Source organism: Sus scrofa, chromosome 6, assembly GCF_054392235.1.
Source record: "Sus scrofa isolate SSC_HxYL_T2T_F1_AM1 chromosome 6, Sscrofa_HxYL_maternal_Yorkshire_Landrace_v2.0, whole genome shotgun sequence".
Lineage (NCBI taxonomy): Eukaryota > Metazoa > Chordata > Mammalia > Artiodactyla > Suidae > Sus > Sus scrofa.
Window position 1 is genome coordinate 152195103 of NC_139388.1, and position 20806 is coordinate 152215908.

The 20806-nt window shown below is 46.9% G+C and overlaps 1 protein-coding gene across 8 annotated transcripts in view; it reads right to left on the reverse strand.

Annotated features, from left to right (window-relative positions):
- CACHD1 (cache domain containing 1) overlaps positions 1 to 20806 on the reverse strand; it is a 404129-nt gene that overhangs the window by 4227 nt on the left and 379096 nt on the right. For all 8 annotated transcript variants that reach the window (XM_084964826.1, XM_084964829.1, XM_084964828.1 and 5 more), the window contains 10 exons: positions 17872 to 17994; positions 16662 to 16761; positions 16452 to 16568; positions 13874 to 14034; positions 13220 to 13306; positions 12551 to 12667; positions 10418 to 10569; positions 8481 to 8642; positions 7195 to 7272; positions 5924 to 6025 (listed from right to left, as the gene is read on the reverse strand). In XM_084964826.1, coding sequence (XP_084820952.1) covers positions 5924 to 6025; positions 7195 to 7272; positions 8481 to 8642; positions 10418 to 10569; positions 12551 to 12667; positions 13220 to 13306; positions 13874 to 14034; positions 16452 to 16568; positions 16662 to 16761; positions 17872 to 17994 — 1199 coding nt within the window. The remainder of the gene's footprint in view (positions 1 to 5923; positions 6026 to 7194; positions 7273 to 8480; positions 8643 to 10417; positions 10570 to 12550; positions 12668 to 13219; positions 13307 to 13873; positions 14035 to 16451; positions 16569 to 16661; positions 16762 to 17871; positions 17995 to 20806) is intronic.

Consider the following 20806-nt stretch of genomic DNA (forward strand, 5'->3'; position numbering starts at 1 on the left):
CCAGATGCCAGGTTGGGGGCTTGATAGAAAAAGGGATGCTGTGAGGCCCCACCTTCTGTGAAGCTCCAGCCAAGAAGGGGAAACACAGGCACAAAACAAAGGAACACAAAAGCCCACCAACTTGGCTTAGGATCCCAGAGGAGGGGACACTCAAGGTGGCCCTTATGGGACAGAAGGGGGTCCCTAGGCACAGAAAGGGGTGGGAGGCACTGCAGGCAGGGAGAAGAGCTTGTGCAGAGACGTGGCAGGATGGCAGGCTCCGTGGACGTGAGGAAGGGGAAGAGCTTTGTGTGTGGGAGGAAGAGCAAAGAGGAGGCTGGACGGGCAGGCTGAGACGAGGTCCAGAGGGCTGCTCAGAGCTATGAGTCGGGGCTTCGATAACTCTGGGCTGGGCCAGGGGTGGGGGGTGGATGGCAATGACAGAAGGAAGGAGTGATCTGAGGCTCAGAGGCCAAGTCGGGGCTGGAGCATCAGCCCAAAGAGATGGCAAGGCCCTTGAGGGGGGCGTGTCTAAGAGGAGCAGGCCACTATTCAGGCGCAGGGAAGGGCTGGCTCTGGTGACCAGAGGGACTTACTGGTGAAGATGCCGGGAGGGTTAACACCTTCGGAGAAGGTCCAGATTTCTGGGTTCTGAGGCTGGGGGAACAGTGACCCTTTTACCCAAGATTAGGAGATTAGGAGCCAGAATGAGCCTCTCGGCTTCGGTAGTGCTAACGCTAGAGTGAAATGTGGGTTCTAAAACCTCAGCTACCAGTGCTCTCCACATAATGGACTCAAGGACTAGGAGACAAGTTTTAGCAAAAATCTCAGTGTCGATTATTTTTGGCCAGGCTTTAGTGCGAGGCTGTCTTCATTTTGCCTCCCAATACCTCCTGGATGCCTTCCTGTCTCTGCTCATTTACAAGCACCCACTGTAACTGACAGCTCATTTTCACATTCATGCTGCACAATGCATGGTGGTCCTTCTGCCTGGCTCCCCCTCCCCCCTTCTCTCGTCTTGCTATGGTGCTTCCTGTTCCATCTGAAGGTCTTTTCCGGGAAGTCTTCCCAACCAACACCCACCCCACCCAGCCATACCCACCCACAGGGGTTCTGCTGTCCCTTCTGTGAGCTTCAACGGCATTCTGTGCACATCCCTATCTTAGATGCAAAAAACAGGGCTGTCTTGTCCAGTAGTAAACGCCTTCTTAAAGTAGAAGGACTTCTGCCTCACTCAAAGCAGGTGCTTAATTAAAAAAAAATTCACCACATAACTATTTCCTAAAGTGATGGCACTGATAAATTTAGCAGTGATCTGTGGCTTTGTCTGGTGTGACATTTCCCAGTCTCATCTAACAGTGACGATGCTCTCGGATTCATTGGACCCCCTCCAGCATTCGGACTTAAAGAGTCCAGGGATGCTCAGAACCAGGCTGGTCACAGATCCAGGGTGGTGGTGATGGTGCAGCCGTCGCCAGGCCAGCTCTGGGGCACCCTCATTTCTCCCAATGCTTTCTGATGAGAACCCCAGCAGTGAACCCCTCACTCTGTGAACCCCCAAAGTGAACCCCTCACTCTGAGGCCACTCTGTCTTACTCCCTCAGGGTGACACTATTGCTCAACCCCTCTGTCACTTACTCAGCCTTCCTCCCATCTTAATAATGGATGGAAATCTGGAGGGAGGGAGCAGCACATGGCAGAGAAGGAGGAGAGAGCCAAACACATGCTCTCACTTAGAAAATTAATTGAGTGTTTACTCAGCGCCAGGCGATTCTGTGGGGGCGTTGGGAACAGTGATGCACAAGACAGTGCATGCAGGAGGCAGCACTACTTAAAACACAGAGGATATTTACAAATACTTTCAAAGAAAAACTTTACTCTTCAGAGGGTGTATGCAGAAAAGTTCCCGCAAAGTTAATTTCAAGGGGAAACAGGCTTTGGGAAGGAGGCCAGGCACCCATTAGGAATCAAAGAGTCACATTAGGCTTTTGCGCTGTGGCAGTCCGCTGATGTGTTTATCTGGAAGGTGCTTAAGAAATTTCTCTTGATGGCAAGGGTTGTTAGGTCCCTCAGGGGACTCACTCGCCACCTTGTGGTCACAGTGAGTAACTGCAGGAGAGTATCCGTACAGCTCCAGAAAATGGTTTTGTGGTGTACTAGGCAGTTTTTGACCAGCCTTTCAATGTTCGGTATTTGTTTTTTCTTTTGGAATTTATGCCACTAGGGGAAAAAAAAATCTCCTTTTTACCAAATAACTTTCCTTAATATACATTTGTATAAAGTTTCTAATAAGACAGTAACCAAAGCAGAATCACAAGGAGCAAATGCATATTGGTGGTTTTCAACTTAAAACTAAGCCAGTTGGTGATTAGATAGAACACATTTTCAGCAAAAATAATGGGCAAATAGAGCATAGCAGTTAATAGTCGAGTGTGGGAAACAATCATTCTAAGTGGTGTTAGAATACCGACAAAAATTTTTCTCCTTTTCAAAAACCATTCTTATTTTGAGCAATTTTTTTTTTAAGATACAAAAATTAAAATGAGATTCCTTTAAAATTCCAAACTATTGGCCACATGAAATATTTCTAGTTAAAACGCAGCCTGATGTCTCCAAGCTTAGCTTGGGAACATTCAGAATTTTTTTTTTTTTAAGGAATAATAAAGATATTTTTGTTTTTAAAAAAACTTAAAAAAACAAATTTTAATTGAAATATAGTGGATTTACAATGTTGTGTTAATTTCTGCTATAGAGAAAAGTCACACATTCTTTTCCATTATGGTTTATCTCAGGGTATTGATTATAGTTCCCTGTGCGATACAATAGGACCTTGTTGCTTATCCAATATGTAATAGTTGCCGTTTGGTTTTAATTCTAGGAATATCACCCCTCATGAAAATCTCGTCTGTTCAGTACTTAGATATTTCGTTCCTCTGAGGTTTCCTTTTCTTTTTTGCACTGGACCCAAGAACTTGTGAACATACACTCACTGGGTACCCAAGAGCCATGGCACCGCCATCCTACCGGTTCAAAGGCCGGCGCCAAGGCCTCCTGCCCCCTGGATCGTCCATGATGTTCATACAGATAAAAGTGTACTAGGTCCCCATCGCCTTCATTCCACTTCTTTAAGGAAGCCGTCACATCTGGCCTTTTATCAGTCTTGTGAACACATGCACGCCTGTACGGTTTCGAGATGGACTGTGAATTCCTTGCGGGCAGAAGTAGGTATGGAGGTGAGACGTGAGCCCTGAGCTCACGTCTGCCATATAGAATTTCACGGAATCCCCATGACAGCTTTACCTGGGAAAAATGTCTAATCCTGTCTTACTTATTAGGAAATCGAGGTTCAAGGAGCTTCGCTAAGGTCTCACAACGTGGGGAGAAGGGGAGAGGTGGGATTCCAGACAAGCCCTCTGCTCCCTGCCTCCCTCCACTGGGCCCAGCAAGGGGCAGAGGCCCAGGACATTCACCCAAAGAACACGCGCCAGAGCAAGTCACGCGCCACGAAACCACCAGGTCAGACGGTCGGGTTTTAGCGTGTACCGACGGCTCCTCCTCTAGGCATCGCAGGGACCTCAACTTGAGGTCGCCCCTCTGAGGGACCTGCCACCCGGGTTCAGGGATGTGACAGCACGCGGTTAAGGGCTGTTGATTCTGGGGCACATTTGGAATTCGGTGGAATGTCAGTGTTTTCCACCGTTTTGGGTGTTGCCTTCTGTCTGCCCGACAACCTATTTTTCATTCCTTGGGGATACCAGGGATCCAATTATTGTGAAAAATGAAAGCAAGCAAGCCCTTAGCCAGACTCCTTGGCTTTCAGAGCCTGACACCGCACCATTGCTTTTATCTCGGCTGTGGCTTCGTATGCCGTTTTACTAAGACAATGGCAGAGCGAATGGAACGCCAGAAATGCCACTCAGCGTTCCAATTTCTGTGCTGAAGCCGCTTCCATCAGGGGCGAGAGAAAGCGAGGGAAGGGACTCAGGATTTCTGCTGAATAAGAAATCATTTCTGTTGAACTTTAGTAGCCTCAAACCTGTTTTGTTATTCAAAGGAGGAGAGGCACAGAACTGCCTGGCAGAATGAATTTATGCAGGTTCAAAGGTTTTCTTTCTTTTCTTTTTTTTCCTTCCTGGAAAAAAAGGCAGAAAGTCAAAGAAACTGAGAAATTTAAGTTCTGCTTTGACTCTCCATAGAAACCTGAGTTTCTATTTAGTTGATGGGAACAGTGTCATTCAGAGCCCAAATTAAGAGTCTCCAATTTACAAATCAGAAGTCTGGCTTCTCCTATTTTCCGAAGGGAGTTTGAATACCTGGCTGTTGTGTAAAAGGCGACAGAGGTTGCTTTGACGAAACCCACTCCTGCATCTTTTAGCACAGGTGTGGGAGCACACTGCTTGAGAACACTTCTTTTCTTTTTTTTTTTAGGGTGGATGTCGTGAAAGCAGAATAGAAAAAGCATAAATGCATTATTTATGCACTAAAAAAGTTCTGCTTCTGGGAAGAAAAGAAAGATTTCTGGAAAATTACTATTATTTTTTTTTGCTTTTTAGGGCTGCACCCATGGCATAGGGAGGTTCCCAGGCTAGGGGTCTAATCAGAGCTGCAGCTGACAGCCTATACCATAGCCACAGCAATGTAGGATCTGAGCCACATCTGCAACCTACACCATAGCTCACGGCAACGCAGGATCCTTAACCCACTGAGTGAGGCCAGGGATCGAACCCGCAACCTCATGGTTCCTAGTCGGATTCGTTTCTGCTGCATCACGATGGGAACTCCATAAATTGAACAGCTAGGTGGAAAACAAAAAAACGTGACAACTGCAGGCAAGGACCTATACGTCTATTATATTTTTGTGGAACAGGACCAGGGATGTCTAGAGAAATAGGATACACCTGGTGTAATCTGTGACAAGCCATGTGGACATCGGGGAGGTGGGAAGGCATGTGGTGGCCATGCCTTTGGTACAGAATGTGCACTGGATAACTGGTAGCTCATTTACTACTTAGCATCTCTTCACGACTCAGCTCTGACCCTTCCTGAGCTTCTTACAGGCCCGTTACACAGCCTCATGACTTTGTACATAAGAATCTCTTTGCCTCTAATATCTTTTGCCCTTCATTTTCTTTTCTTTCTTTTTTTTTTCCTTAATTTTTTTTTTTTTTTGGTTTTTTTGGTTTTTTGGGTTTTTTTTTTTTTGTCTTTTTGCTATTTCTTGGGCCGCTCCCGCGGCATATGGAGGTTCCCAGGCTAGGGGTCTAATCAGAGCTGTAGCCACCAGCCTACGCCAGAGCCATAGCAACGCGGGATCCGAGCCGCATCTGTGACCTACACCACAGCTCACGGCAACGCCAGATCGTTAATCCACTGAGCAAGGGCAGGGATCGAACCCGCAACCTCATGGTTCCTAGTCGGATTCGTTAACCACTGCGCCACGACGGGAACTCCTGCCCTTCATTTTCTTTAGTCCTCCTTCACGGCCCAATGCATGGGTTGTCTCTTTGGTGAAGGCTTCCCTGAGGCTCCAGGCCAGGCAGAAGATCAGGGCGGGGGATGCCAGAGGACAGCGTGGACTCTCGCCAGGCCCAGAGAGCCGTACATGGTGCTGGTGTTTGCCAACCAGCAACGCTGGGCAGCAGGACCTCTGAGGATGCCAGTTTGCTGAGAATCAGGTTGGACAGCGAGCAAGTTCCACTGGATGACCTGAGTCCTTATTTATGGAGAAAACCCAGGAGGGGACCTGTGTGGCCCCGAGGTCACCTTCTTTACACCTGGGGGGGCTGAGCCATCAGCAAAACTCCCTTGGGGTTCATGTTGTCATGGTGGCATGTGTCTTTTTGGAAAACGCTGTTAAAATCATTTACCGAGCACAGAACAGGAAAGAGAGAGCAGGGTGGGTGTGAGCACTGGCCCACGAGAGCACCAGGAAGCCAGGCCTTACCGTGATCACTTTCTGTTCCCGAGCGACCCCAGTAGCGGCGCCTCCTTTCTGGGCTGTGTGCGTGCCGTTCGATGACCGCGGCTATAAACCGAGTATTGCTGACTGTGGGAAGGCAAGGATGGTTAGTCACCCCTAGGCCAGGATCGTCCAGTGCACTTGCCCCGAGCAGGTTCATTTACTCGGTGGGGGAATTATTCCTAGGGAAGCTAGAATAAGCCATTTTTCAAAAATTCTGAGGGTCAGTGGAGTTGATTTTGGGACTGGGGCAGCAAGAGATCCCCAATTATGTCTCTCCAACATGCACCAACAAGACAGACACCAAACAGGACTTCCTGTCGTGGCACAGTGGAAACCAATCTGACTAGTAACCATGAGGTTTCAGGTTCGATCCCTGGCCTCATTCAGTAGGTTGAGGATCTGGCGTTGCTCTGAACTGTGGTGTGGGTCGAAGAGGTGGCTTGGATCTGATGTTGCTGTGACTGTGGCGTAGGCCAGCAGCTACAGCTTTGGTTCGACCCCTAGCCTGGGAACCTCCATATGCCACCGGTGCAGCCCTAAAAAGCAAAAACAAAACAAAACGAAAAAGACATACACTAAACAGTGAAGGCCAGAGTATCTCAACACGAATGGAACTCTCTCTTTTGATGTAGAAAGTGCTTTGTTTACCTCCCCCAAAGCTGTAGACATTAGTTAAGGGATTTTAAAAAACGCAGAGTTGATGACTCCCTTTCTAAAATACTACGTTGGAAAGTAATGAGGAAGATAAACAGAAGGAAGGGTGAGGTGTTTTAGACCAAAGCACTTAATGCAACAAAGAACATCATGAAAACTTCTGAGATTTTCCTAAAACAAAGCCAATGCCTATGCTTTAACTCTGATGAAAACGGGGAGAGAAGGGGCGGCAGGGAAAGAATCCCATCATATCAAAGCACCTTAAGTTTCAACACAAGAAAGACTATCTGGGGAGTTCCCATCCTGGCTCAGTGGAAATGACCTGTAACTATGAGGATGCAGGTTCCATCCCTGGCCTTGCTCAGCGGGTTAAGGATCCAGCGGTGCCATGAGCTGTGGTGTAGGTCACAGACGCAGCTTGGATCCTGCGTTGCTGTGGCTGTGATGTTGGCTGGCAGCTGTAGATTGGACCCCTAGCCTGGGAACGTCCACATGCTGCAGGTGTGGCCCTAAAAAGCAAAAAAAAAAAAAAAAAGAAGACTCTCTGTTACAGATTAGCCTCCTCTGACACGGTCTGCAGAGCCTGCCTGGATACTCACTGATGCCTCTGTCCTCGTGGCTGTCGTCATCTCTTTCGTCTCTGTCGTTCTCCAGGTTGGACATACGCACTGACATTTCTGCCCGTCGTTAAAAAGAGAGAAACACGATTATGTCATCGAAAAACGTCACCCACATCAAGACCCTGCAGAAGGCTCGTGTGATGGCTGGGCGACAGCGTTCCAACGGGAATGAACTGACGCCCCATCTAATTTGTTTTAAGGAGGAATCTAGTTTGTTTTAAGCAGGAATCACAAGTGGGAGAACAAGAGGCGAAGCATCAGGAGGGGCACCTGAGATCGATTTCTGAAGCCAGAAAGAGAAGAGAAGTGGATTGAGGCTAAGAGATCTTTAATCCTCTCCTCATGTGCTGGAAAGGGAAGGAAGGGGTCTAAGACCTCGGCTGATGACGCTGATGTTAACAGCATCCTTGAAAAGCCGAGCCTGAGGGAATCCTGGATGAAGACAGGGAGCCTGGCTCTAACCGGATCTTACCAAGAGCTTTGCTACCAAGTCAGACCATGTGATCCCAGGATCCCCGGTCAGGGCTGTGACCACAGTGAAATAGCCCAGCATCAACTTATCATGACGGCTGCCAGGCTTCTGACCAATTTCAGAAAAATCATGCATGAGTCTTATCTCCACAGAGGTCAGGGGAACACATCCCTCGGGCTTTAGGGAGGATACAGATGGTCATTACATGGTTTTGTCTTGCCAGGGAGCAGAGATACCCCATTTAACTCTTGGTATGGAAGCCACGGTTGCCAATGAATCATTCTGTATCTGACTTCCAGTACGTATCCCCTCCTAAGAAGTTCCTTTGAATGGTTTCCATTCACACGCTACAATAACAGCTGTAAATAGAAGAGATTCACCTTCTTGCCAATAGCGATCTGAGGTATCTTTGGCCTGTCTTTCTGGAACAGCAAAAGCAGCCTCTTTGAGCCGAGTGAGGAATGCTACTTCCCACTCGCACCCCAGCCCCCCGACTGGCTTCTTCCGGAGGCCGGCCGTGGTGGGCGAAAGCTGTGTAAGGACAAGAGGATCTGGGGATTTTCTGAGGCATCAGATGGGGCTTGTGGGGTTTAGGCCCTAAAGACTGAGCTGGGAGTGAAAGAGAGAAGCAGGCTTTGGAGACTTCAGAATCGACTCCACGGGAGCAAAAGACACAGAGCTGTTCTTACAGGAGCGTAAAGGCTTCCAATGGGTCCCCATCCTTCCGGCCTGGCAGCCTCCCCAGGAAGCCTGCTGCCTCCTTCAGAAGCTTTGGGAGTCACCTCGAGCTCACCTTGGGCAGCGAGAGGAGACATGTGCTGGTGGCTGCGCCGATGGATCTGATGGCGGTAGGCGTACACGGCGAGGACCAGGACCATGACGCAGCCCATGATGCCTCCGGCCACGGGGCCCACTGGGGCGCTTTTAATCATGTTCAACGTGACAACCTCATCACCTTCATTAAAACAAACAGAGGCCCTTCGTAAAGCTTTCCCGCGGGAGGGGGATGCTGGGGATGGGGGTGAGACAGCGGGAAGGGATTTAGTGAAGACGTAGAATCAGCTGCCTTAAGCTTTGCATTCCTTTAAGGCCACCCATCAGGACACGGGCATAGTGGCTGCCTTTCATTCCTGGTGCTTAAATTCGATGGTGGCTGCTTGGCAGAACAAGGACACCATCGGCAAGGCCTGGGAAAATAAGCGGGTGGGGAGTTCCCATTGTGGCTCAGTGGGTTAAGAACCTGATTAGTATCCAAGAGGATGTGGGTTTGATCCCTGGCCTCGCTCAGTGGGTTAAGGATCTGGTGTGGCTACGAGCTGTGGCATAGGTCGCAGAGGTGGTTCGGATCTGGTGTTGCTGTGGCTGTGGCATAGGCTGGCAGCTGCAGCTCTGATTAGACCCCTGGCCTGGGAACTCCCATGTGCCACAGGTGTAGCCCTAAAAAAAGCCCCAAAAAAGCAGGAGACTGGAGTATACTTATACATGTAGTGCCCAGCTGAGGGGCTCAGCTCTGGGGTGTGGGCTACTCTTAGTACCCAGGTGAGGGCGGGCGGTGTGGGTCTCTCAGCACGTATTTACCTGATACCATTTACTTCAGTGGGTCAGGCACATGACCTCCCCAGAAGGATCACATTTCAAAGCTCACGGGTTCCTTTTAAAACACCATTTGAGCTTTTCAGTGGGAACCTGCACGTGGGCATATAAAGTGACTTCTGGGAGTTCCCGCTGTGGCTCAGTGGTTCACAAACCCGACTAGTATCCATGAGGATGTGGGTGCAATCCCTGGCTTTGCTCAGCGGGTTGAGGATCTGGTGTTGCCATGAGCTGTGGTCGCAGATGAGGCTCGGATGCCAGCTTGCTGTGGCTGTGGTGTAGGCCGGCAGCTGCAGCTCTGATTTGACTCCCAGCCTGGGAACCTCCATATGCCACAGGTGCGGCCCTAAAAGACCATTAAAAAAAAAAGGTGACTTCTTAGAGCATGGTCCCTTCATCCAGGTCCTAACCTGGTCCCACCGTTGTATGTGACCTCAGACCCCTTCCCGCCTTCTTCTACTGTTGGGATACTGCGGGGAGATGTTAGAATGAAGCGTGAGCCAAAGGTTTAGATATCTATTCACCTGCCAACTAAGCCTGAGGAGCTTGTGTTCAGTCCCGAAGGAGAATCTCAGGGGAGGCACACAGCAGTATTTTTGAGGTCTTGGGGCCTGATCCCAGCATCAATCCTCCTAAGAGTATCATAGTCCCCACCCCGCCTCCGCCTCAAGCCATCCTGGGCATTGGATAGCACTGGCTTCTGTTATCCCCAAGGCCTGAAATACTGACTTGGAACCATAGGGCTTCTGCCTTCAGAAGCGGTGCAGCTGCAGAACAGAGGGGCTGTGGTCACTCCACCACTGGCCCCGCGCTTTGGACAGCTGGGATTCGCGTTCATACCAACTCTGCAGTTCAGCCATGCAGAAATCAGACCTGCTACTTCTCAGAACAAGCTCTGTGGAAACGAATTTCCAGGCTTGCACAATTCGGCAGGAAAGATGGCCCTTCACTCTGCTGCACAGAATTATCTAGCCAGCTTTGAAAGTCATTATTTGCCTCGGTTTTGCGACTAAAACCTACTGGCAAAGGAATCAGGGAAGTAGGATGGAGAATCATTTTAAGATTTTCGTCTTAGGAGAGGGGCAAGAAAATATGCATTCGAGTATCAAAATATTTTGGGTTCCCCCTCAAACATACCTATTGCCCCCATGTCATCGACATAGGGACTTTTGGCTCCAACAATCCCCCCGAAGCATTCTTTCTGGGGCGCACAGTAGGATTTGTCCAGGTGGGTCTTGCCATCGCTGTCCACCATGCACCATTCACAATCCAGCACGCCAAAGCAGTCCCTGCCAGAAAGACGATGCTGAATGTTGCAGAAGGCGCTGTCAGGAGGGGGAGAGCACACGGCCTTGGGCTCAGGCGGCTCTCGGGAGGGCCATGACTCACTGCAGGATGCTGCGGCTCCTTGAGCTTTCAGTTCCTTTCCTTATAAAAGGAGGAGGGCAGCAGTCTGCCCGAGGAAGCCCTGTTTTATGTCCCTCAACAACTTGGGGATGAGAGAAGTAGAACTGCTCTCTGTGAATGAAACCATGAAATCCACACATCATGCATGGATGAGGGCGGAAGGACTCAAAATGATCTTCAAAGACCATGTGGCCCCAAGGCTTGTTAGATGTTGGCCCAGCATCCCCCAGGTCTAGCATAATCAGAGGAAGGCAGTCATATGAAAGTTTGCCTTTCTCTGTGTATCTTCTATCATCTGTACAATGAGTTCCTGAGTCCTCAGCAGACAAGCCAGGATACTCCAGGAGAAATGTTTGAGAAGTGCAAATTTTAGAGGAACATGAATTCGAATAAATTCTTAGGCGTTCTCGTCATGGTGCAGCAGAAATGAATCCGACTAGGAACCATGGGGTTGCGGGTTCGATTCCTGGCCTTGCTCAGTGGGTTAAGGATCCAGCATTGCCATGAGCTGTGGTGTAGGTCGCACACGTGGCTCGGACCCTGTGTTGCAGGGGCTCTGGTGTAGGCTGGCAGCTACAGCTCTGATTTGACCCCTAACCTGGGAACCTCCACATGCCATGGGTGCGGCCCTAAAAAGGAAAAGAAAAAAAAAAAAAAAAAAAAAGAATAATTTCTGAACAGCCGAAGTTATTCCAAAATGGGATTGGAGCATTCCTGGCTATCGCTTCTCCTGTAAAAGTGGGCATCTTCTAGGCAGCAGAGAAATCATCTAAACCTCCAAGAACCCATTTGGTGCCACGATTCTCAGAGTAAGTGAGTTAGTTATGCTCACCGTGCACACATAAGGGGTGATGGGCATGGAAACAAGCAGGAGTTTGGGAAATACTGCATAAGGTAAACAGATTTCTTTGTTGTTAATTTCTCAATACGTTATGTGCATTATGACATTCTAAGAGAATACACAGTGTTTCGCAAGCTTAATTGGCTTTGGGTTATTGCACACCACGTCAAATGAATCTATCCCATGTCCTACCATTCCTTTGCTAAAATATATACCAAAAGGAGGACTGGCTGCCCCCCTTTACCCACTAGCTCTGTTTAGTCAGATGGCTGGCAACCTGCAGCAGACTAGTCCCAAACACCTAGGGAGGAGGCGAAGGGAGCTGGGGACACGAAGTTTTTAGTTCTCAGAACTGCCAGGAAGCATATCTGCTTTCATTCTTTTTCTTTTCTTTTCTTTTTTTTTTTGTATTTTTGCCATTTCTTGGGCCGCTCCCGCGGCATATGGAGGTTCCCAGGCTAGGGGTCTGATCAGAGCTGCAGCTGCCGGCCTACACCACAGCTCACAGCAATGCCGGATCCTTAACTCACTGAGCAAGGCCAGGGATCGAACCCACAATCTCATGGTTCCCAGTCGGCTTTGTTAACCACTGAGCACGACGGGCACTCCAAGCATATCTGCTTTCTAAAAAATAATTGAGGAGTTTCAATGTGTCACACACAGAGTGCAGTTTTGTTTCCAGGACCCCTGGCTCCTGCCCTTGCTCTTCATGCCATTTCCTCTCTTCCTCCTCCTCCTCTTTGAAGAACTTTCCCATCCACAGATGAGGCTACGAACATATGGTACACGTGCCAAGGAGCTGTAACAAGTGGAAACCGAGTAACCCTGAAGCTGGGGGATAAAAGGCTTGTAAAAATCAGTTTTTGATCTGCGAAACTGGTACACTTTTTAAAAAAAGACAAGAGTGGGAATGAGAAATATCAGCAGGAAAAGCTCAATGAGGCTGCCCGTCCCTAGTCTTGGCCAGCTTCTCTTCCCGCCGCTATGATGTGGACGTGGCATGAGCCCCAGGCGCTGCTTACCCACTTTCCATCCTTTGACTGCACTGGCTGTTGACACACTGGTGAAGAGCATCCTGCAGGCCGGGGTCGATGGCTGTGTACGTCACTGGCTCCTGGTGCACCTCACAACTTGGGTTTCTATGCAGGAGCAAGTCCGGAAGTCAAGATCGATACCACCCACATTCCAAACCCTCCATGACCTTGGCTCCTGACAGTACCACCCAGATCTGGGATAGCACCCTGGCCCTGCCACTTGGCTACAAGAAACCTTGGGCCAATCCGGTCTGATGTAAACAATGCTGTATTATGTGTGAGCATGCGCGTGTGAAAGATTTCTACCTGCTTATCAAAGGCTTAATTTGGAAACTAAATGACTTACTGGGCATACAGTATCTGGCACATAAGGCACTCAGTTAATGCTTGCAACAGTCTCATGTTTTTTCAGGTAGGACATACACTCAACAATTGTGTTGCATTTATATTTAAACCTGAAAGGAGACTTCATTTCAAGACATTAGGGAGTTTGAAAACTGGCTCACAGAACAATTCCATCATTAAAATAAATCACCTTCTTATACTTCCAACCCAAAGCAAATTTATAAACAAGACTTCCAGTATATGTATACTCCCAGTATAAACACGTAGTGTACACACACACACACACACACATGCACACGCCGCTTTACTTACCTATTCTCTGCATTGGTGAGGTTGCCAGTGCACTCATTGACCTCTAGAGGGCACTCACAAGGACATTCACATTCATTTTGTTCCATTCTGAAAAGCAAAGAGAAAGTAACCATGCAGAAGGTGGATAAACTATATTATACATGCCCTGAGGGCAGTGAAATAAAGACACCATGTGCTAGTTAAAAGGGACAGTAAAAGAAAGTTATCACCAAAGGTTTAAACATGCAATGGGCCTCAATCCACTGTTTTTTGAACAAGGATGCTACAAATAACAAAGCTCTTAATGCATCTGTAACCAGGACTTCCCTTTTCTCTAGGATGCATCTGAGCATTATACATGTATCTTTTTAGGGCCGCACCCGCAGCATATGGAGGTTCCCAGGCTAGAGGTAGAATTGGAGCTGTAGCCCTGGCCTATATCACAGCAAACACGGGACCTGAGCCACATCTGCGACCTACGCCACAGCTCACAGCAATGCCAGATCCTTAACCCTCTGAGCAAGGCCAGGGATCGAACCTGCGTCCTCATGGATGCTCGTCAGATTCGTTTCCACTGAGCCATGACGGAAACTCCTTTATATATATTTTGCTGTGGCATCAGTTAAAATATTCAATAGTGTGGAAAACAGAAAATATGACCCATCCCATTTTTACCGGTGGCAGTTAAGACACAGCCGGTCCACCATGCTACAGGCACAGAAGGCAAGAGAGTCACATGTTTCGTTGACAATGCCGACAAACGCATTGGTTCCTGGGATCCTTGCCAGTCTGTATTTAGAACAGTGACTGCCATGCACAAGGTTTGTCAAATCCCCCTATAGACAACAGAGGTGTCAGAAGTGACAGACAACAATGGAAAGAAAACATAGAAACAACCCTTCAACCAGCTGCTGAAAAGAGCTTACAATAAAACTTCATTTCTTTCTGATTACAACAGTAATATAGTCATTATTATAAATGTGGAAAAGAGAAATTTTTTTGTGATTACCATTAGTCAGAGATAGTTCTCTTTTAACACTGTGTACATATTAGTAATTCTTGAATCTATGCATATATAGATAACATTTTTATAGTCGGTTTTATCATCTTTTTTTAAACACATAATAATACAAAATGAAAATAACTGCAAGAAGCAGTGAAAGACAACTTTCAGGTAAGGAATAGTTTAAAATCTACTCAAAGGCAAACCTAATCAGTCCAAAAACATGCATTCCCCCACCTTCCCTTGGATAATAAACTTCTCTTCTAGAATAATACAATTATTTAAAACCCAAAGATGCTTTAAAGAGGCCAGTTTCCTGCTTCTAGAATATTCGAACAATCCAACTAAAGCAGGCATCCTTTTTTTGTTCTATCATCAGAAAGTGTGATAGCCAGCTTCGTGAAATATTCTATTTGCCCACAATATCAGAAAGCCGAGGATTCTAAAGCAGCGTTGTAGGGGTCAGTGTGGTTATTTTTTGGCACTTGTCCTAGGTAATATGCCAATTACTGAATCTCAGGCCCGGTGTGCACGGTGAGCATAACTCACTCACTCACTCTGGGAATCGTGGCACAGAGTGGGTTCTTGGAGGTTTAGACGATCTCTCCGCTGCCAGAAGATGCCCACCTTCACAGTACAAGCGACAACACAGGCGTCTCAGCCTATTAGCTCCAATAACCAGGAATGTGCCAATTCCATTTTGAAATAACTTGGGCTGTTGAGAATTTATTTGAATTCATATTCCATGAAAATGTGGACCTCTCCAAAATTTCTCCTGGAGTATCCTGGCTTGTCTGCTGAAGACTCAGGAACTCATCGTACAGATGATAGAAGATACACAGAGTAAGGCAGACTCTGCCGTGACAACCTCACCTGACGGTTTCCCTCTGTGGACACTCATGTTCGGCAAAGTCTCCTTTAGAGAAAGGACCCCTCGGCATGGGTGTGGGGTTCAGCAGGGTAACAATGACTTCCCCTCCTTTGAATGCACTATCTTAACAGATGCATTTTTAAAACTCTCCTACTTCTCAGGCCATTGGTTCTGCAATCACTTTTTCTTTCTCTTTGGAGGCCGCCCCTGCGGCATCTGGAGGTCCCCAGGCTAGGGGTCAAATCGGAGCTGCAGCTGCCGGGCTGGGCCACAGCCACGGCAACATCAGATCTGGGCCGCATCTGTGACCTACACTGCAGCTTGCTGCAACGCTGGAGCCTTCACCCACTGAGCAAGGCCAGAATTGAGCAGACATTCTTATGGATAACAGTTGGGTTCTTAACCCGCTGAGCAGCAAGGGGAAATTTCGTTGTTAACAATTTCTTAATGACACATGGAATGACTTGTGAATGCATTTACTTCCTGAGAATACCTTTTTTTTTTTTGTCTTTTTGCCTTTTCTAGGACCACTCCCGTGGCACAAGGAGATTCCAGGCTAGGGGTCTAATCGGAGCTGTAGCCACCGGCCTACACCAGAGCCACAGCAACAGCGGGATCCAAGCTGCGTCTGCGACCCACACCACAGCTCACGGCAATGGTGGCTCCTTAAGCCACTGAGCAAGGCCAGGGATCGAACCCGCAACCTCATGGTTCCCAGTCGGATTCGTTAACCACTGTGCTATGACGGGAACTCCTTGAGAACACTTTTTTGAATGTTGGTTCTATGATTATCCATTTTAGTTTTCTCTCAGCGAGGCGTATTTACAAATAAATAGGTTTATCTAAATAATAAGTATATATAAAGAAATAATAAATAAGTATTTCTAAATAAATACCTAACTGTATCTAGGTAAGTTCGCAGCACCTCAAGTCACAAGAGTATTCTAAGCTAAAAAAAAAAAAATTGGGGGATGATCTACATGAGGGCTCTCATCTAACAAGGTGGATGACCAAGAACTAACCGAACCTGGCTTGAGGAATTTAAGGAGACCGAATAACTTTTAGACGACAAGGAGAGAGGACCACATGCATTTATACAGGATGCAGGAACACACCTCAGCAGACTTTTCAAAGGGCTTTCGTTGGGTGAGTCTCTCCACAAAAAAACCAAAATACCAAGCATGAGACTTTAAAACATTCACTTCTCCATTCTGGGCTTGAAATCCCACAAGTGTCAAATGGGGGAGCGGGGCTAAGGTCCTGTCCCGTCCCATCATGCTAATTCCCAGGCAATGAAACAGCCAGAAGCAACCACCATGCGGATATAACCCACATTCCACAGCTGGAGGGGAGATGAGAGGGTTGGGCAATCGACTTACCACCAGGCTCGTGTTGAATTTATAAAACCTCTGGACCGTTCTGTCGCTGAAGCTGTTGCACAGGTTTTTCTTTACAAAGTTGGGGTGGTTCAGGATGTCATTTGCTACCAGGGGCTCCTGTCAAGGTTAAGCAGAACGGAAGGCAGACGCCATGTGATACATGAGCCACAGCCCGCTGGAGAACTTGGGCTCTAGCTTCGCAACAAATACCTTGTGGGTGATGTGCTGCTGTTCCACGGGCGCGTGTCCTTTGGGGTCAATGAGGGTTGGATGCGCCACCAGATAACCCCTGTCCTCCATTATGAAGCACCTGTGCCAAGACAATGACATTCCTCATTCTTATAAGCTGCTGAGAGCGTCTTTCTAGCCCTGACACAAACTACATGTATCTCGGGCGCTCCCTAAATATTCATGGACAAAGAGAGGAAGGCTGGCAGTCAGGTGACAGACACATTCTTCTTGGGGCTCTGGGTCACCCGGCATATAGTTTATCCTGGACGCTGAGGTCACTCACCTACTTTGTACAGAAGGCAATCACCCAGTCTAAGTAAGATGAGCTCAAAGATTTTTGCAAGAATGTATAAAGTGAGACGTTATCCCTTTTTTTCTGGGGAGTTCGAGTCTGAAAGCAGCAGCCTTGAGTATTTATAGGGACACATTTTAAGCAAACCATATAATCTTTTCTTTCGATGAACAAACATACATAAGATACAATATGCAGGGGAAATACAAAATATATTTGACGGAAACACCGATAAGTAAAGCTAGAACTGCTCTAATCAAGGCTAGATTCTGCTCTTTTTTACTCTTTATTCATCATAACAGTTTGCCGCAAATCCTGCATTTCCCTGTTAAGGGCCAATGTGAAATGTAGCAGTGATATGACGCGTGGGCCATGAGAGTGAAATGAGAAAGCTATTTTTAAAAGGGGCCTGTATTAAATCAAGGGGATGCCCTTACTTTGATCAGACATGTTCTTTTGAAATTCAGGCGGCAAAGACTTTCCGTTCCATGAGCCTCTTTCTGGGGAAATGTACAAAGGAACAGTCTAAGCGGCTGAAAACCTCACAAAGGCTTTGGTTTAGTAACTAAGTTAACATCAAAAGTACTACCCAAGAGTACCCTCTGGTCTTTCTAGCCCCCACGATAGGGGAAACCTGTAATGACTGATTCCTAGAGAAACAAGACCTTTTAGAGAATTCTGTGCCACATGAACTCTCCTTGTTAGAAGCCAAATCTGTTTGTCTCCGTCATAAATGGCATGCATCTTAGAAAAATCAAAGAATGAACACATCCAGGTAATGGACTCAGTTGCTGGTATTGACCATGACAGCGTGGTTGGCCTTTAGCGAAAGATACCTGACATCCCTTTCTTTGTTATTTTGCACGTAGAGAGGTCTTGTGTCCCCGAAGGGCTTACCTTATTTTGTTGCCACCGTCCTGGTTACACACTGGGAGTAAGTCCATCAGAACTTTGTAGAAGTATCTAAGTGTGAAGTCAATGCCCATTACAGCCACTGTGTGCCCGGAAGACAGCTGTGTGCTGTGAAAAAGACCAATGTGAGTAAGAGGCATGTCTGATTGAAAGGTAAAAGCTCTGTTCAGTCATAAGGACCTTGTAGAGTATCAGAAACATACACCTACTGTTCCTCTTCAATTTCCAACCCTAGAGGAACAATTAACTAAATGACTGATCTCACAATACATGGACATTTTTGGGGGGGTCTTTTGGGGGCTAAACCCATGGCATATGGAAGTTTCCAGGTTAGGGGTTGAAGCAGAGCTGTAGCCACCAGCCTATATCACAGCCACAGCAACGCCAGATCTGAGCCACATCTGTGACCTACACCACAGCTCATGGCAGCGCCAGATCCTTAACCCATGGAGAGAGGCCAGGGATGGAAACCGCATTCTCATGGTTCCGAGTCGGGCTTGTTACTGCTGAGCCACAGTGGGAACGCCAATACATGGAAATTTGTTGAGAGAAAATTTAGGATTAAAGGTAGGACTCTCTAAACAACACAAGCCCAAAACACGGGCAGTCGTGGAACATGGCGAGTCTTGAATACAGATGTTTAGGCAACAGCTGGATTATTCTTTGGCAAGAATACAGAGTAGGAGGGATAGGTATCAGGTAGGAGGTTGGATGTCTGGCTATTATGATTCCTTCCAGCAGGGAACCTTTAGACAAGGAATCCCTATGATCCCCTTAACTGTTTGCTTCATTTTCTTTCTTTTCTTTTTTTTGGCAGTACCCATGGCACGGAGAAGTTCCTAGGCTAGAGACTGAATCCAAGCTGCAGCTGCAACCTATGCCACAGCTGTGGCAACGCCACGGACTGCAAAGACAATGCTGGATCCTTAACCCATTCCACCACCGTGGAACTATTTCCTTCGTGTTCCAGATAATGACACTGTGAGTTCAACAGTATTAACTGACTAGTGTCAGGCTCCACAAAACTTAGCAAGAACAATGTCTGGGTTTCTCCCTGTAACACTAAAGTTGGCTCTACTCAGAACTCAGCTCGTATTCCCGAACAAGACTCTCTTGTTCAGAGGCAACTTTGGTCTCCATCCTAAAATGCTCCTTTCCAAAACGGGAGCACCAAGCTCCTGTTTGGGGCTTGCAAGCCTTTTAGCTCTGGAGTCAAGCAGAGCTGGGGCCAAATCCTGGCCTTGCTGATTTCTATCTATGTGGCTCCTGAGATACTAGTTAACCTTTCTAAGCCTCCGTTTTCTGATCTGAAAATGGGGTTAGTAATAGTAATAGGTCAAAAGGCTGTTACTGGGATTAAATGAAAGTGTGTTTACAGTGCTTAGCAAACTGCCTAACATACTGAAAATACCCAACAATGAAAAATTGCTCTCAAGAAAAGTGAACAGGGCTTAAATCTTAGACCTAGACAGAGAAGAAACTTTTTCATCTTTCAAAGAAATTGCCAGATATATCAGAAGCATAAACTTCTGACATGGAAGTGAGTCTCCCCCCTCCCCAACCCCTGTTTATGTTCATGGATAGTTGGAGGGGCTTGGGTTAACACTCTACTTTTGTGGCTGAAAATGTGCAGGGTTTACTCAACGTGGCATGTTTCAAGAGCCCAACATCTCTCCGCTTGATTTCTTTATAAAGAAAATACCAGAAGAAAAATGGGGCTGTTATTGACAAAAACCTTAAAAGGAGTAACTGGAACGTGCAGAAGAAACGTCCCAAAGTAAAACACTCTTTTCGAAGATCAAAACTTGGGCGTGAAATTAGCTTTGTCATGTAGATAACTGGTTACTGTCAATAGTGATACTAACATACTAACCCAGTCTTCACCACTTCCCCCCATTCCTCCTCCCAAACAAACAAACAAATAAACACGAGACAAAGGGACCATGACCTGTAATGAAATTTCGATCAGAGAAAGTGCTCAAACTGCTTTTGGCACGGCATGGGGAAGCCCATTGTGGGACTGCTTTGAGAGGCTACTGCATCAACAAGAGGCCCTATTATTACTCAAGAAACTTAAATTCTACTATGGAAGAAATCCAAGGCTCAGTTACCTTACAAGATTTCTGCATCGTAGAACATGATGGTTTGTTGAAGCATCAATCAAAAGCAGTTTAAACCGCTCTTGCTTATTCAGGAGTGAGTGATGAAGTCTAAACAATAACCATCATTACAGAAGGTTTACAATTTATAGGCACTCTGCAGGCATCTCAATGCACCATTTCAATTGTTTCTCACAGAAACCTAAAACTAAAACTTGGGGAGGTTAAGTATTTGGCTAACTAGTGGAAGAGGGAATTTAAACTCTGTGCCTTCCATTTCAAAGCATACATTCCAAACCCATAGGTTTTCTGCCTCCTTAGATCTGCCTGGCACTCAAGAATTTCTAAGCAATTTCATACCATTTCTTTAATTTCCTGTGAAGACATCAGAAAGGAATGATAGTTCTCCATTTTAGAAATGAAAAATTAGGTTCAGAATGGTTAAAAAGAAGATTGATTGATTGGTTTAGAGACTAGTATGAAATCTGGTTCCTTGTACAACACTTCGGCTGCCTCAGTGAAAAGATACAATGCTGGTTTTTAGGGACAAGTTGATTTTGGTTCTAAATTTTCCTGTATGACTGCCATCTGTTCCCGTATGATCAATATGCTGAAGTAAAAGAATATATGTTGCCCATTGAAGTCTAGCATTTGAAAAATGTACACGGTTGCCATAGCAACGCACAAAGACTACCCCAGAAAAATCAAACCAGGTCTACATTTCCCAGCACAATGGTCCATGCTGCTTGCAGCACTGTGGGGAGATGTCCGCTGTCAAAGACTCAACCGACCAGTCCCTTAATCTTTGACTGTACCTCACC